The sequence below is a fragment of the Poromitra crassiceps genome (genome assembly GCF_964638095.1).
Source record: "Poromitra crassiceps genome assembly, chromosome: 4".
In the NCBI taxonomy this organism is placed as follows: domain Eukaryota; kingdom Metazoa; phylum Chordata; class Actinopteri; order Beryciformes; family Melamphaidae; genus Poromitra; species Poromitra crassiceps.
The window spans coordinates 68422994-68440870 of record NC_139626.1 but is presented as its reverse complement, the minus strand read 5'-3'; the positions used below and the strand labels follow the sequence as shown (position 1 = coordinate 68440870).

Sequence of the window (17877 nt, the reverse complement as noted above, 5' to 3'; positions counted from 1 at the left end):
ACAAGGTAACGAGAGCCACAGCACACACACGCGCGCGCACACTTTTCACAAACACATTATCACCGGACGGTGAAATGTTGCCTTTAGGACACAAAACAACAAAACAACACGTGGGGCCACTGAGTAGCTTAACGTAGCATCAACGTTATGTTTCCAGACTCACCCGGTCTGGTCTGTACCCGTGTCAAGTGACTGCAGGTTAGCAAGTTAGGCATAGCAGTGCCACCTAAAACAGGAAGTTGGGTTGTTCTGCCTTCAGAGTAAACGCATAAATTGTGTCACTTATGAGGAAAAAAATATTTTTTGAGCTGTGCAGTTCAACAAATGGTTAGAGAAGTATAATAGTATTAAAACATCAAATCGAAAATCTAATTTTGAGAGAAAAAATCTGATATACGGTATATATATTTTTTGCTGATCCAAAAAATCTGTGATCCGTGGCTCAAAATCCGTCACGCGATCCGATCCGTGGGTTTTCTGATCCGTGCCAGCCCTATCGGGAACGGTACCGGGGCGCCAGTGTGAAAGCACCCTTCGTCTTTTATCAGGCAGCTTCTTTCAAGACAACTCAGAATTTCAACTCGTTCCGACTACTGACATCATGTCTGAGCTAACGTTGCTAGCTAGCAAACACAGGGTAGCTAATTGAATAGGTAAAATAACTGGTACTTCCACATATCTCACTATTATAATAAGGCGGACGTGGGTTCCGCGGCAGGCGAGCTCGCAAAGCATGTGAGGCAAGCTAGGAATGAGCCTGCGAAGCACAACTTATTTCAGGTTGTTATAATCAGTGCAAAATAAGATGAAACAATACAAACAAATCAAATGATGTGTTAAAACGTTACGTCAACAAAGACTTTCGTAATCATTTCATTTTCCATTAACGATGAATGTTAATGAATTATTAATTATGTTGTTGCTGACGTCAAGTCTGAAATGATACCCGTCGAATTTCCAACCTGTAATTCCGAGTTAGACAACCGTTCCATTCCTTTTGAACAAATCAGAGTTTGTTTCCTGAGTTGTCTTGTACGCAGCATTAGAGAGCCTTATCTTATCTTATCTTATCTTATCTTATCTTATCTCATACCTTATCAGATATGGTGTTATGCTGAATTCTGCATGCTGAGAATTGCATCCCCTTCCCACGAAGTGCAGAAGTTTTTAGTAAACAGTCAAGTCAAAGAGTAGATGTAAGTTAAATATAAATAATATAAATATAAACTATATCGGTGATTGTTATCAGAATATAGAGCTATTTAACACGTATTTTTTAACAAACAAATAAAATATATCTCTTCCAGCAGCTTTAAAGGAGAAAAACAATGCAGATTTATTTTGTACATGATATCACATTATATCCAAAAAAAACTGTTTTGCAGGCATTCATTTAGTTTGACTGTTATTGAGAGTTGATTTGAGTTCAGTTGTGGACCAGTGATGTCATTTGTGCATGAATGATATCCACCTTATTTCTAGCTGCTATGATGCCTTACGTGAAATATGGGTGCTTCTTCCGGTCCTCCTTCACGTCCAGCTTGGCTGATAAATAGGACTGGGTTAAAAAAATCGAGTCTCCGATTTTTAATCGATTTTTATTTTAATCCTCGATTATCGATTCATATGTCCAGAGATCGATTTTTTTTTATAATTTATTTTTTATTTTTTAAACAGGCTAAAATATTATGCTGTGTGTGGTAGTTGAAGCATAGTTTCAAGTTGACGTTTATTTATGTTTGTAGTTGAAACAAAAACATAAATACTGTAGGCTACATGAATAGAAATGTTTGATCAATAATATCTACTTTTAGAAATTATATAGGCTGAAATCAAATCACTGTGCATAATTGTGAAAGTGTCTTTATTGACAGATGAAAAGGCTGTTATTTACCCTTTGTCACCACCTGGTGAGTAAATATATGTGTAACTAAAAACATTAAAATTGACAACAGGTCTGCAACTTTTTTCCCCATGTATCTACTTGGCTGGTTGGGAACCCCTATGTTACATAATTGGACATGTAATTCAGGGTACAGCTCAAGAAACATTTTGAAACATATTGAAATTGATCGAATCGGAATCGAATCGAATCGAATCAAAATTAATCGATTCGCAACCTTGTGAATCGGAATCGAATCGATTCTTGAAATTTGAACCAATACCCAGCTCTACTGATAAATATCCCAAGTTGTTCAAAGAGCCACAGGTTAACGGATGTGATAGATAACATTATTACATTCCCTCAAATAAGTCGTCAAACGAGTGTTATTTCTTTGAGACAAGCAACTTTTTTCTCAGCGTCAGAGTTTGACGAGGAAATGCGTCGAGTACGAGCGCCGCAGACCCTCTGCCAACAAGTAACGTTAACAACCAGCTGCAACAATCAGTCATGTTCTAGACCGGACCTTGCACCCATAAATATTTCCCAGCGGGGCATTCAAAAATAAGGTGGACAGATCACTCACTGGTCCACCACTGAACTCAAATCAACTCTCAAGAACTGTGTTGATATCAAGTGCTAAATAAATCAGCATTGTTTTTCTGGAGTTCCCTCTTTAAGTTATGTTTTGAATGTTGACTTGTTGAAGAACCGGGAGATGCCGATCTACCACCTGCCCCTGGTGGACAGCGTTGTGGGCGGGCCCAGGCGGGGCGTGGTGCACGTGGGCAGCAGGGACGAGGAGCTTCTGGAGAACTGGAGGGCCATCCTGGGCATGGGCATCCTGGAGACCGAGTGTGGCCGTCCGCTCTTCTCCACTCACTCAGGCCTCTGGAGGAAGTGCTACTTCAAAGGCCTCGACCTGGACATCGACAAGCTCATCTCCAAGGGTGAGTCCGTCAGTAACCAAGTAGGCTACATCTACTCAACTACTGTACTTAAGCCATACCTGCCATTTGCTCAACTACTGTACTTAAAGGGATACGGCACCTTTTTGAGACGTTTAGGCCATCTGTCATATTGCCGATACCAAAACTAGAATGTGGATGTCTTTATCTTCACTCTTCGCGCCCTACAAACAGCAGTAGAGCTCTCACTGCTACTTAGCTTAGCGCTACAAAATCAGTCTATGCAACAGCTGCCTACTCCCGTTCAGTCGTCAAAAATACACATTCCAACAGCGCCAGAAACACTCACATGTACTGTTGTAACTCGTGTACCCACTATTCACCTTATGTAGCCACGCCCATTTGACCCGGTTGTGTGGCCGTATCAAAACTTCCGGCTAAAAATAAAATAAAATAAAATACCTGGCTGCTCCAATATAATCTAACTCTGAATTAACTAATAATTTAGCCAATTGTATGTAACATACCAAATAAAAGCAAACGGCAATGTCTAAGAATGCAATGCCATGTAACTGGCTCATTAAGTCTCGCATTCCAGGGAATTACGTTAACGTCTGCGGGTCTTATAGACGTAAGTGGCTCGAGCGCAACTCGGAGGAGAGAAAACTATCTGAAGCTTTCTTTGTTGGAGTCCAGGTATGTTTTACAAGAAAGTGCTCGTCATTGTCGACGATAACGTTATCTGACCTGGCTAACAGTGGATACTGGCTTGCTTGCTGTGTCCCGAGCTCAAAGTAGTAGGCTACGTTCTTTATATTACCCCCTTCACTGTCCGCTCCAAAAACAACTCTCTTATTTTGCGCCGTGACCGCCGGAAGTGTTAACAGGACCCGGAAGAATTTGGCCCACTGTAAGGTCTGAACTAGGGATGTTCATTTTAAAAATTTTCCAAAATCGATAATCAGTGAATATTAACGATCAATTATCGATCATCGATTTTATTAATACTTAGAAAATTTTCAATTTTTTTTTTTTTTTTTTTTTTTTTTTTTTTACAAAATGAATGCCTATGGCAGAAAATACGAAAGACAACGTGTTCTCCTCAATGAACTCTTTATTTCAATGTGTCTCCTCTCCAACACTGTACACTGTACGCTGTCCCCGGCGCATGCCGGTGTGAATTTCCCATGTTTAAAACAGTTTTGTTGGCACAAAGGCCCGTGCCCAGCCAGAAAACTAGAGACTATATGAAGCTCCACCTCACGTTAGTCGGCTGTGCAATGGAGTGGGGCGAGGAGGAACGAATTCCACCCAAACCTAGTCCAAAATTATTATTATTATTATTATTATTATTTTTTTTTTATAATTAAAAAATCGATCCAAATGCCACAGGATCGATTCCAATCCTTAACGATCGATTATCGATTTTCGATAATTGATGAACATCCCTAGTCTGAACATAAGGTGAATACGATGAAATAATAATCCAAAGTTACAGGAAACGGTCATTTTCGTAGTAAATCCACACACCAAGATCTAACAAATAGTAACCGAACTAACAGAGTATAACAGAAGTTACTTCCTCGTTTGCCATGAGGGTTGCGCTGTGTGCAGTCATCAGTAGATGGTGTCGTTTCTTTGTTACCCTTTGTTAGATCTCGCAGTGTGGATTTACTACGAAAATGACCGTTTCCTCTAACTTTGGCTGATTATTTAATTGCTGGCGAGCCTGCCGGCACAGCTGGCGTGCACTTCCCCGAAAATGTGGCTGACGCGAGCAGGGCAAGTATAATATAATGTACAGGGCTTCAAATTTGGCGCAGGATTGCGAGATTCGCGCATCTTTTTGGAAATTCCTGCATATTTTCAATTTATAAAGAAGGAGTAAATCCGCACCCGGGTCAGACACGGCCCCTAAAATGATTTCATACGGCCCGCCACTTGATATCAAGTTATAGTGAAATCAGGCCCGCACCTCCGCTCATTGTAAAACACAGAGCGCTGCCTTCATGCAGACGAGCCGCACTTCACACCAGGGTTGCCAGATAGATTTCCATAGATGTGCAGTTCCTTGGGCGGTTTTGTGTGCATTTTGGCGGGTTTTGAACTCTTTGTGCTGGAAACCATCGGCAGTATCTGGCAACACGGCCCAGCGGGATCATCACTGCATGTCAAATCCACCTCATTAGCAGGTGATTGGGTTCACCCGAGTGAAAAACCAAGTGGACAGAAAAACATTTGCAGCTAAAATGTTGTCTTTTGTTGAGAAGTGAACATGTCGCTGTCAAAAGGCAAAAGAAAGGTTGATGACGACGAGCACAGACAGTTTCAGGAGAAGTGGGAGAGTGATTATTTTGTCGTCGAGTTTAAAGGGAATGCCGCCTGCCTCATTTGCAAAGAGAAAATCGCCGTACCAAAATAATATAACCTGAAGCGAATAAGAATAAGAGAATAAGCAGGGATGCAAACTAGTCACCTTTAGGTAACAGTGAGTCACCTTTTTCATCCCAAAATAGGGCACTGAATAGGGCAATGATTTGTGTCTGCCCTGCTATCTGTCACCTTTTTAACTATCCATGACTTTGCATCCCTGAATAAGAGTCTAATTACTATGTCTTTTGTCATTGTGTTTTATCTGGAGACTAAGCAGCCATAGGTTGTATTAAAGCCTTTATTTTTTGTATTTGGTGATACACTTTACTAAAACACTCATATCATATTATAATACCCCAGGTGTGCATAAACTACAGGTTAAGTAAAGACAAACGTGAAATTATTATTGGTTATCGTATCTGTTATCGGACAGGAGAAGCAGATATTTACCGGTTATCGTATCGGCTGAAAAAATCCCCCCCCAAAGTCTATAAATCCCCCCTATCTGAAGAACATAGGGGGGGAATTCCCCCCCAGTTTGCAAAGTGAATTTTAAGCCCTGATGTAGATGGGGGAGATAACAGGAAAGAGCGAAAGCTATTACCAACTATGTGCTCTACATTCTCTGCTTGGGCTAACTTGGTGGCTCAGTGGTTAGAGCTGCTGCCTTGTCAAAGCCTGGGCAGGCTGGGATCTGTGACTTCATGCTGCAGTGTGTACGTTTGTGCTGCAACACACCAGCCTGACGAGGCGGCTAACGAGGAGCTAATTAGCATGTAGCAACACAGCGCACGGCCCTCTGGGAGTTTTGCTGAAGCAGGGATGGGCAGCTTTGATGATAGAGAGAGAGAGGGCCACCATTTTTTCTTCCCTCACTACCAGAGGGCCAGATTGTGACCGTGCACTTCCACCAGTAGCCTACTGTAACCCCATCACTCAATTACCCAATTATAGCTATTCATTTGATGAAAAGAACCAAATATATACCGTAATCAAAGTTTATTATAACAACATTTCTATTTTTCATATTCAAATGCGTTTCGTACGGGTTGGGCTACCCTATCAAAAAATGCTACCTTATCTGTAAAGGGGAGACTTGTGGGTATCCATAGAACCCATTCTGCTTAAGATATCTTGAGGTGGGGCGTGCGGGGAGTGTAGCGGTGGATTCCCTGCCTACCAACACGAGGGTCGCAGGTTCGTATCCACGTGTTACCTCCGGCTTGGTCGGGCGTCAATACAGGTACAATTGGCTGTGCCTGAGGGTGGGAAGCCGGATTGTGGGTATGTGTCCTGGTCGCTGCACTAGCGCCTCCTCTGGTCGGTCGGGGCGCCTGGTCGGGGTGGAAGGGAACTGGTGCGAATAGCGTGGATCCTTCCACCTGCTACGTCCTACCGGCAAAGCTCCCCTTGTCAGGCGAAAAGAAGCGGCTGGCAAATGCGCATGTGTTGGAGGAAGCATGGTGCTAGTATAGTCTCGGCTCTCCCCAGATTGGCAGAGGGTGGAGCAGCGACCTGCCCCGGTCGCTGCTCCACTAGGGGTGGGAGGAAAAATCGATTTACCTAAGTATCGCGATTTTTAATGTCACGATTTTTTTAATCGATCTTTTATTCCAAAATCGATAATCGCAAAAAAAAATATATATATATATACCGTAAATTCCGGACTATAAGCCGCGGGTTTTTTCCCGTTTTTTGGGCTTTTTTGGCCCCTGCGGCTTATATAACGGTGCGGCTTTTTCAAAAAAAAAAAAAAAAAATCTCTCTTTTTTAGCACTCTTTCTAACTATAAATCCACTTCTGTTTTAATTTCCTCTCTTGCCCTCTTTTAACAACATAACATAACATAACATAACATAACACAACACAGGTGGTGTTGTGTTATGTTGTTTTGTTGAAATGTTAATAAATGGGAGCTTCCTCAAACAGCCATCTCTTTCCCGACAATCCCCTCTGTGCATGAACCCTTACATATGGTAATTAAACATTAAAACACAAAAAAAAAAAAAAAAAAAAATACCATTAAAACACCCGCGGCTTATAGTCCGGTGCGGCTTATATATGTAAAAAACAGTCAACTTTGCAGGTGCGGCTTATACTCCGGTGCGGCTTATAGTGCGGAATTTACGGTATATATATATATATTTTTTTTTTGGGTGCTTGCAGTCAGGCCACTCACTGAACAGCAGGCCAGGCGCCGCCTACTGGTTTACTAGTGGTTTTATTACTTTATTAGTTAGTCTGAAGTAATAATTACACTTCAGGGTTAAAGTGGGTGCATCTCATTGTAAAATTGGACTTCAAACGGCCCAAATGTCACGCGCGTCGGCCCATATCGGCCTGGCCTGCTTGGTATCTAATGCCCGGCCTAAATTATGATCCCAGTCCGCCCCCGTTTTTAACTATATCACCCAGCCCTACTAATGATATATAATATACAGTCTCTAGTGTATGATTAAACTTTTCCCATGTTCTAATCTAGTGTAAAAAAGCAAACAAACTGAAATAAGAAAAGAAAAAAATAAACAAAAATCGCAATAAATCGTAATATCGAATCGCAATAATCGTAGAATCGCAATACTTAAGAATCGCAATATAAATCGAATCGGCACCCAAGAATCGTGATAGTATCGAATCGGGAGATAAGTGAATCGCCACAGCCCTATGCTCCACCCTCTGCCAATCTAAAGCAGCATGGGGGATAAATTGACCAAGTATAATTGGGAAGAAAATCTGAAAAAAAATATCTTGAGGTGGTGAAAGGTGAAGGGACCCCTTTAAACATTTAGCCTAACTTTGAAGCGTTATTTAACCCCCTTCCCAACAAGCTAGCATGACATGGATGGTCCCAATGGATGCCTGAGCTCTTCTAGTTGCACATGATAGCAGAAGCTTCACTCTGGCTTTAAAACCCGGCTCTGTGGAGACGAGGCTAGCAGAATGACTGACTTCTGAAATTCATTTTTATAGACTCGCTTGTATGTGATCATGTCGTCTTTTTAACTTTCATCATCTTTCTATTGTCTTTTTACATCTTTTATCTAAACTCTGTCTTAATCCTATCGTACTTTTATTGTATTTTACCGTTTGTTTTGGTTTTCATCCTACCATCCCTGTTTATTATTGTTTTATGGCCTTTTAAAATCATAATTTGTGTATTTTATTTTATTTTGTCTGTCTTTGCACTTTGTAAACTGTGTTTTATAATCAGGTTAAAGTTAAATGAGCTTGATGACATGATGTTACACATCATAAGGCTGCAGTAGAGGAGGCTACATTACACTACATCAGATAAAAGCACTTTATTATTGATCCTGTGGGGAGAGAGGGCTGTGCTGCAGATTAACCCTCAAACACCTGGACCTGGCTCTCCTGTCTTTATGTTGTTTTTCACACCTGTTCTGTCTCACCTGTCCTGTCTTTATGTTGTTTTTCACACCTGTTCTGTCTCACCTGTCCTGTCTTTATGTTGTTTTTCTCACCTGTTCTGTCTTATGTTGTTTTTCTCACCTGTTCTGTCTCACCTGCCCTGTCTTTATGTTGTTTTTCTCACCTGTTCTGTCTTTATGTTGTTTTTCTCACCTGTTCTGTCTTTATGTTGTTTTTCACACCTGTTCTGTCTTTATGTTGTTTTTCTCACCTGTTCTGTCTTTATGTTGTTTTTCTCACCTGTTCTGTCTCACCTGTCCTGCCTTTATGTTGTTTTTCTCACCTGTTCTGTCTTAAGTTGTTTTTCTCACCTGTTCTGTCTCACCTGTCCTGTCTTTATGTTGTTTTTCTCACCTGTTCTGTCTTAAGTTGTTTTTCTCACCTGTTCTGTCTCACCTGTCCTGTCTTTATGTTGTTTTTCTCACCTGTTCTGTCTTTATGTTGTTTTTCTCACCTGTCCTGTCTTTATGTTGTTTTTCTCACCTGTTCTGTCTTTATGTAGATTTTCTCAACTGTTCTGTCTTTATGTTGTTTTTCTCACCTGTTCTGTCTTGATGTTGTTTTTCTCACCTGTTCTGTCTTTGTTGTTTTTCTCACCTGTTCTGTCTTTATGTAGATTTTCTCACCTGTTCTGTCTTTTTTCTCACCTGTTCTGTCTTTATGTTGTTTTTCTCACCTGTTCTGTCTTTATGTATTTTTTCTCACCTGTTCTGTCTTTATGTTGTTTTTCTCACCTGTTCTGTCTTTATGTTGTTTTTCTCACCTGTTCTGTCTGTATGTATTTTTTCTCACCTGTTCTGTCTTTATGTTGTTTTTCTCACCTGTTCTGTCTTTATGTTGTTTTTCTCACCTGTTCTGTCTTTATGTAGATTTTCTCACCTTTTCTCTCTTTGTTGTTTTTCTCACCTGTTCTCTCTTTATGTAGATTTTCTCACCTTTTCTCTCTTTGTTGTTTTTCTCACCTGTTCTCTCTTTATGTATTTTTTCTCACCTGTTCTGTCTTTATGTTGTTTTTCTCACCTGTTCTGTCTTTATGTTGTTTTTCTCACCTGTTCTGTCTTTATGTATTTTTTCTCACCTGTTCTGTCTTTATGTTGTTTTTCTCACCTGTTCTGTCTTTATGTTGTTTTTCTCACCTGTTCTGTCTGTATGTATTTTTTCTCAGCTGTTCTGTCTTTATGTTGTTTTTCTCACCTGTTCTGTCTTTATGTTGTTTTTCTCACCTGTTCTGTCTTTATGTTGTTTTTCTCACCTGTTCTGTCTTTATGTTGTTTTTCTCACCTTTTCTCTCTTTGTTGTTTTTCTCACCTGTTCTGTCTTTATGTAGATTTTCTCACCTTTTCTCTCTTTGTTGTTTTTCTCACCTGTTCTCTCTTTATGTTGTTTTTCTCACCTGTTCTGTCTTTATGTTGTTTTTCTCACCTGTTCTGGCTGTATGTTGTTTTTCTCACCTGTTCTGTCTTTATGTTGTTTTTCTCACCTGTTCTGTCTTTATGTTGTTTTTCTCACCTGTTCTGTCTTTATGTTGTTTTCCTCACCTGTTCTCTCTTTATGTTGTTTTTCTCACCTGTTCTGTCTTTATGTTGTTTTTCTCACCTGTTCTGTCTTTATGTTGTTTTTCTCACCTGTTCTGTCTTTATGTTGTTTTTCTCACCTTTTCTCTCTTTGTTGTTTTTCTCACCTGTTCTGTCTTTATGTTGTTTTTCTCACCTTTTCTCTCTTTGTTGTTTTTCTCACCTGTTCTGTCTTTATGTAGATTTTCTCACCTTTTCTCTCTTTGTTGTTTTTCTCACCTGTTCTCTCTTTATGTTGTTTTTCTCACCTGTTCTGTCTTTATGTTGTTTTTCTCACCTGTTCTGTCTGTATGTTGTTTTTCTCACCTGTTCTGTCTGTATGTTGTTTTCCTCACCTGTTCTCTCTTTATGTTGTTTTTCTCACCTGTTCTGTCTTTATGTTGTTTTTCTCACCTGTTCTGTCTGTATGTTGTTTTCCTCACCTGTTTTCTCTTTATGTTGTTTTTCTCACCTGTTCCCATCTGATAAATATCACTTCTCTGCCCCCACTGTCTGTCTCAGGTATTGCAGATCGCTGCACCGCTGTTAAATATCACTTCTCTCAGCCCATCAGACTGAGGAACATCCCTCTGAACCTCACCAGGACCATCCAGCAAGACGAGTGGCACCTGCTGCGTGAGTCCACGCACGCACACACACATTACTGTTGGTTTTTGTTTCATTTTATAGGTGAAGTGAGCACCATACACTCAATTGTTTTATCCTCGCTGGCTTTGTGTCGAAGCTCAACCCTATTGCAACAAGCCAGAGTTGTCTTAAGGGCATGAGCCGTGACAGGGAAATGATGGAATAGGCTACAGTATCACTAAGGTTTTGATTGCTACAGTCTGGAAAATCACAAGTGCGTACCATTTTGTCAACTTGCCTCGCTATTTACAGACATACAGAGCATGCTGTGTCTGAAACACCTAGCGTTACCTAAATAAATACATAGCCCAAGTTAGTAGTCGGGTTCCCATCCACCTGTTTTTATGCAAAAATTTTCACGCTTGAGGGAGGCGGAAAACAGATGAAGTGATATTCTGTTGTCTCTCCATTCAAAAACCACACAGTTTGCCTTGATCACTGCAAAACATGACATGGCGTGTAGCCTCCACACAATAGGGCTACACACGGTAAATCATGGTACGCGCAGCACAATACCCGCCGTGGTAAACAGAAGAAGACTGGGATATTAACTTTAAGGCGACTCACTTCTAGAATTGAATGAAATTGTATTCACTTACTTTCTGCTCCGTGGATTATAACGTTTATGCTTGCCGAGTCGCACCTGGTAATCCAGAAATGGCGTTATGGTACCTTTGTCTACTTGTAGATCATCAAGAAACTTTAAGTTAATAATGTTAGATGTGTTTAATAGAGCTCTATATCGGGTCTAGCAGCTGATCAGCAGCTCAAACACCAGGTGATTGACAGCTCTATAATTCATAAAATAGCACTGGATGGAAACGCGCATTGTTTCGCATTTTCTTTTGCCGACTTTCTGAAAATTAGATTAAAAGTTGCGATACATTTGGATGGAAACCCAGCTATTGACTGGCGCGGATGCACAAAGCCAGTGAGGATAAAACAATTGAGGGTACGGTGCCCATTTCACCTATAAAATGATTATTTACCTCCACGTCCAGAGCAGAGGAAAACCCATGTACTGAAGAGCACTGCTGTGCCAAAACCCATGGTACGAGAGACTATAGTACCTAAATCTAACAATGTTGTCAGTTAAAAAATAAATAAAAAATGCATAGCCTATATAGGCTACTCGGCAGCAGTAGCTCTCCAACTCTGTTGATCTGCCTCTTCTTGCTCCGCCTCTCTCTCTCCTCTCTCTCTCTCTGACCATTCTGGGTTGATCTGACAAGTTCATCATCCTCATCTGTGCATTCAGGTTCATAAAGACATCACCTCAAATCTGGCGTAAACTGCATATCTTCATTGCTTTCATAGTCAGACATGTTTAGTATATTTTAGTAGCCTGTTTACAGAGCGCGCTGTGTCTGAAACACCTGTACACAGCGTTAGTGACTGCCGCGGATGCCAGAGTGTAGTGCCAATAAATAGCGCGGTCTGATCAACAGCAAGACTGCGGTTTTATGCATACTGTAGGCATACTGACAAGCAGCTACCGTGTCTGCATACTGTAGGCATACTGACAAGCAGCGACGGGCGAGAGAGATATGACGTGTAGGGCTGGGTTCAAAAAAATCGATTCTCCGATTTTTAATCGATTTTCATTTTAATCCTCGATTATCGATTCATATGTCCAGAGATCGATTTTTTTTTAATAAAAAAAAAACAAAAAACAAAAAAACAGGCTAAAATATTGTGCTGTGTGTGGTAGTTGAAACATAGTTTCAAGTTGACGTATAATTATGTTTGTAGTTGAAACAAAAACATAAATACTGTAGGCTACATGAATGGAAATGTTTGATCATTATTAATATCTACTTTTAGAAATTATATAGGCTGAAATCAAATCACTGTGCATAATTGTGAAAGTGTCTTTATTGACAGATGAAAAGGCTGTTATTTACCCTTTGTCACCACGTGGTGAGTAAATATATGTGTAACTAAAACCATTAAAATTGACAACAGGTCTGCAACTTTTTTTTCCCATGTATCTACTTGGCTGGTTGGAAACCCTTGTGTTACATAACTGGACAGTCATGTAATTCAGGGTACAGCTCAAAAACCACGTTTTGGTATCACTAACCAAATCAATATTGAAAATTGATCGAATCGGAATCGAATCGAATCGAATCGAATCGAATCGAAATTAATCGATTCGCAACCTTGTGAATCGGAATCGAATCGATTCTTGAAATTTGAACCAATACCCAGCTCTAATGACGTGACCGAACAATCAAACCTTGAAAACTATTTTCTGAAACCCAGCGGGTCTATTGTCAGTTACGAGGCGACAGTAGTGTTATTAAAAGCAGACTGCACACGGCAGTCTAACTCGCCTTCAGAACGGATAGGCTAAACTTCACAAGATGGGAATATTTGTTTAACTTTAAACTGATGGACGAAAAGGTAAAAATAGGCTATTATTCTCAATTACCTCCTGTAGCCTTCATCTGAGAACTGAAAGCATTTGACGTTGTTGTGAGCACTATATCCGACGTTTAGACCACATGGTGACTCCTCTTTTGTTTTTCTCATTCGTTGTCTCAGACAACCCCCTGCGAATTCCACTGTGGGCTCCATTTAACAAGCCCCTCTGTGGAATTCTATTTGCGGGCTGTTGCCTGATGAGACTCAGCCTGCAGGCAGGACGCTGGGCACAACCCCCAAGCTTGCATTTCAGCTCGCTGTCATTCTGTGTGATTGACTGGTCATAGAGGCATAGGGAATTTACTTCAATCTTGAGATTAACGGCACTGGGCCTTTTAAATGGATTAAATCCATTACGACTTAAAGATTGCCGAGTTTGAAATAATAATAATAATAATAATAACTTTGTTTGTATAGCACTTTTCAAAACAAGTGTTACAAAGTGCTTCACATAGCAAGAAGAGACAATGAAGTTAAAAAAGTCCAAAAAACTAAACAAGCAAAACAAATAAACGAATCACCCAGAATCCAAGTACAATAGATGTAATAAAGATAAATACAAGATAAGAAAGCAACAGGCTATAGATTGAGCACAGGAAAAGCGTCTGTACTCGTGTGGCTTAATGCTGTCCTAGGAAATCCTTTATGCCCCGATGAACGCAACTACAGTATGCGTCTGAGTTGACTTGAAGGTAGACTAAATTGACCGGACTTATTTTATTTGGAATTAATATTATGTATAAAAGTAGCTGTTGTGGAAAATTTAAGTTCCATTGATTTTGCATTTAATAATCAATAAGCCATAATTGCATAACACAGAATTAACAATGAATGATAAACCGGGTCAACCCGAGTCGAGTCTATACTTTTGTTAGTAGCATCTCTGTGGAGGTTCCAGGGTTGTGGAGCCGGTACCATACGGTGATGTGAAAACAGTGCAGACGACTGATTGGACAGAGAGAATCGTGTTTACTGTGTCTCTGGATACCAGTTTAGTGAAGCTTATACCTTCTCTTGTGTGTAACGTTATTTCCCAAAACTCCCCTGGAGCAATCTTTTGTCTTGCTGCCTTCAGCCTCTGGTGAAATAAAATCCATCTCCTTGCTCAACAAGATGGTCGTTTTCAATTGTTTTGAGAGAAAGAAAGAGCGCTAGGCCGGCCAGCTGATGAGCCGCGGCTTTTCCTGGCGACTTCACTGGTTGGCTGCTCTACTCCCCTGTAGCCGACTCCCACTCCTCCACTATACTGAGCGGTGCACAGGCATGTAAATAACATGTAAATAACATGTAAATAACAGGCATGTAAATAACAACAACGAAATATCCACTCTCCTAGCTGATGTTCTCATTTGCTCATGTAGGTCATATGGAGGCAGCAGTATATTTATAACCAGTTTAAAAGTTCAGTGTAGGGATTTAAAGTCCCTGGAAACCAAAATCCACAAAAACTTTCTAACTATGTTATTTAGGATCTTATGTTAGTAATTGTGTGGCTCAGAAATTATGATACATTACTTTCAACCCAAAGCCTTAAAATCTACACTTTTCTACAAGGTCTGGATGTCCACTTCCTCATTGAAGAGAGCAGTGCGCGAGGTGCTAAAATGCAGGAGCTTATGTATAAGTAATGTATAAGCTCTATATAACCTTTGTACACGCGCGCAACCCGCCCTTTCTCCTTTTGTCCGTTCTTTGCCCCCACAGCGCTCGCTCAGTGTCTGTCTGTCTCCCTCCCACTCTGTGTGCTGTGTGTCGAGCGCTATGCTGCCTGCTCTCTCTCTCTCTCTCTCACTCTCTCAGGACTAGTGAGAGAGAGAGAGAGAGAGAGCAGGCAGCATAGCGCTCGACACACAGCCTGGTGAAGCGAGGTTACTCACACACACACACACACACACACAGTAGCGCTGTGCACTCGCAGCGGCAGAGCAGAGATCTCTTCCTCTCAGTACGCTATGCGCGGAGCAATGCACGAACACACACACACACACACACACACACACCCCATCTCAATTTCCTTCTCTCTCTCTCCGAGAGAGAGGTCTCCTCCGAGAGAGAGAGAGAGAGAGAGAGAGATAAATTTCCCTGCTGCAGACGGGACACGCCCACACAGTCCGCGGGAGAAAATACACTCTAAAAACGAATTGATTCTCATGACTTTTGCCATGACTGTCAAACCTAAATTTATATACTTTGCGACGTTCATCATCATTCAAATTTGGCTGGTGGCTTATTAACATAGGCTCCTGTGATGTGATGAACTCAAAATGCTAAATAATAAAGAAATATTTCGGCTTTCCAGGGACTTTAACTGTAATGTTATAAACGTGTATGGTCCTGTTCTTCTTATAGCCTACATCCATGGTACGGTCGCTGTGACTACAGCATCAACGTCACACCTAAAGTCACGTCTCCTCTCACGCATTCAGCACACAACCAAGGGATTTCATCTGTCATTCATTTTTCCATCCATATTTCATAAAATGCTTATAAAAAAAGTTCTACTTTATTCAACTATTTAGAATCAGGAGAGACATAACATTTCACTGAGCCATAAGCTATGCTGGTAGGTGTCTGTGTCGGTGAGGGTGTAGGGGTGAAGGTGTAGTGGTGGTGGTGGGGGGGGGTGTAGTGGTGGGGGGGTGGGGGGGTTGGGGGTGGAGGCTTAACATGGGCTCGGTGGGATTGGTTTCCTGGTTGAAAAGGACGCTGCGTTTCCTGGTTCTGAAACATTGGTTCTGTTTAGGCAAGTAAAAAACAGTTGTAAAATGACTATTGGTTAAGGTTAGGGTTATTAAATAACAAAAACATTCAATTTGACTTTGGGTTGAAATTAGGGATGTCAACGGTTAACCGTTAATCGATTAACCGTCGCTAACGTCGTTGTTCGGTTATTGCTGTCGGTCTATCAGTTAATTTTTTTTTTTTTTTTTTTTTTTTTTTTTTTGTCTATTTACTCAATGAGCTCATGCCCAAACAAGGCGTGTCTATTTAGATGCTGAAATGTTAATGCTTTTTGTGTTAGAATTTCTAACACAAAGAGCATTAACTCATTCACCGCCAAAGACGTCTTTGACGTGTTATCAGAAATAGCCATCCACGCCAAAGACGTGTTTGACGTGTTTTTGTTTTTATTAGTACAGCGCGTAGTTCAAACACTTCCTCAGCCTGTGCCATGTTATCAGGCCACAAAGACAAGCCGACAACACGTTATCAAACACATACCACAGCTGTTGTTTTGAAATGAGCCGAGGAAAAACAGAAAACAGAGAAACGCGCTTCCTTGTGAAGTTGTGCAGAGAGGAGAAACGCCATTGAAACGCCCCTCGGCGCGCTGCACGAGCTGATCGGCTTGCTGCAGGGCAGCAGACATCGATCGTTCGCGGTAGTCAAACCCGTGACCAACATGATCGATCCTGGTCCCTCGACCCCGTTCCTGTGTCCCAGCCCGAAAGAGACGAGACGGAGTCACAACTGTGTGAGTTGGAGGAGAACAGCAGCCTCGCCACAGAAATGGCTTTCACACAGAACGAAGCAGCACGGCCACTTTCCTGGCGAGGAAGACTGGACTGACTCCATTGCGACAGGACCCGGATGATCTCGCGGTAAGGAGTGTGTGTGTGTGTGTGTGTGTGTGTGTGTGTGTGTGTGTGTGTGTGTGTGTGAGAGACTACACTGATCACTGCATTCTATTCTATGATCACACTCACTCACACTGAGTAAACTGTATTGTTGAATGTAAAAAAAGCACATCATGTATATATATATATATATATATATATATTATTATTATTATTATATTTTTTTTTGTGTCATAACGAATAATATTTACATGTCTGATGTCAATACAGTTCAAAATAAAAGAATTGAGAGCGAGTTCTGCCTGAGATTGTGTGATTTAGAAAAATGCCATTTTCTGCAATTTATCTTCTCAGAGAGACCTTTTTGGTGAAAACAGGGTGTATATAAATGGCTATAAGTAGAGTACAGAACATGCTAAAAGCTCACTTTTTTTCCCTGGTGAACCCAGAGACGTACATCTTCATTTTGAGGTATTGCAAATCACTTTGGTGCTAATAGATAATTTACTGTGGGTCTTGAAAGATGACCAACAATTATGAAAATCTTTGGCCTGTGCTAAATATTGGCAGTCCTAAACTGGCCATGAATGAGTTAACAAGCATTAACACATTGAGTGCCAAGGACGTCTGTGGATGTCCCAAAAAAAAGTAACGAGGAGTGCCAAGGACGTCTGTGGACGTCCTAAAAACATAATTCATATTATTCCATAATTCTGCTGTTTAAGGTCGTACCTTGAACATTGAACACTCCTGCTTCTTCCAAAGAAGAAATTTTGTTTCTAGACAGTTCCATTATGAAATGACAGCCTCTGAAAGAAGTGCACTTTCAAGGGTTTTCTGCAGTTTTTTTTTAACTTTTCAAGATATAGTCACTTTTATGAATACTTTTTGCACTCTAATTTCGAGCACATTCACTGACTCTGGCTGGTGTTTTCTGATGTGGTGGCGTGGTGTGGTTTCTGTGCAGCCTGCGTGCCCCCCTCCCCCCCCCCCCCCCCCCCCCTCCACCTCTGAGCTGCGGGCTCCTCCCCACACGCACAGAGTCTGTTTTCTCACAGACTCCGTTTTTGCCCCGGACG

At 41.1% G+C, this 17877-nt stretch overlaps 1 protein-coding gene across 1 annotated transcript in view; it reads left to right on the top strand.

Annotated features, from left to right (window-relative positions):
* The window catches only part of tmem178a (transmembrane protein 178a), a gene marked incomplete at both ends in the record, with an annotated part of 38349 nt that overhangs the window by 3092 nt on the left and 17380 nt on the right, over window positions 1-17877 (top strand). Inside the window, 2 exons of the mRNA XM_083636326.1 lie at window positions 2592-2832; window positions 10668-10781. Coding sequence (XP_083492452.1) covers window positions 2592-2832; window positions 10668-10781 — 355 coding nt within the window. The remainder of the gene's footprint in view (window positions 1-2591; window positions 2833-10667; window positions 10782-17877) is intronic.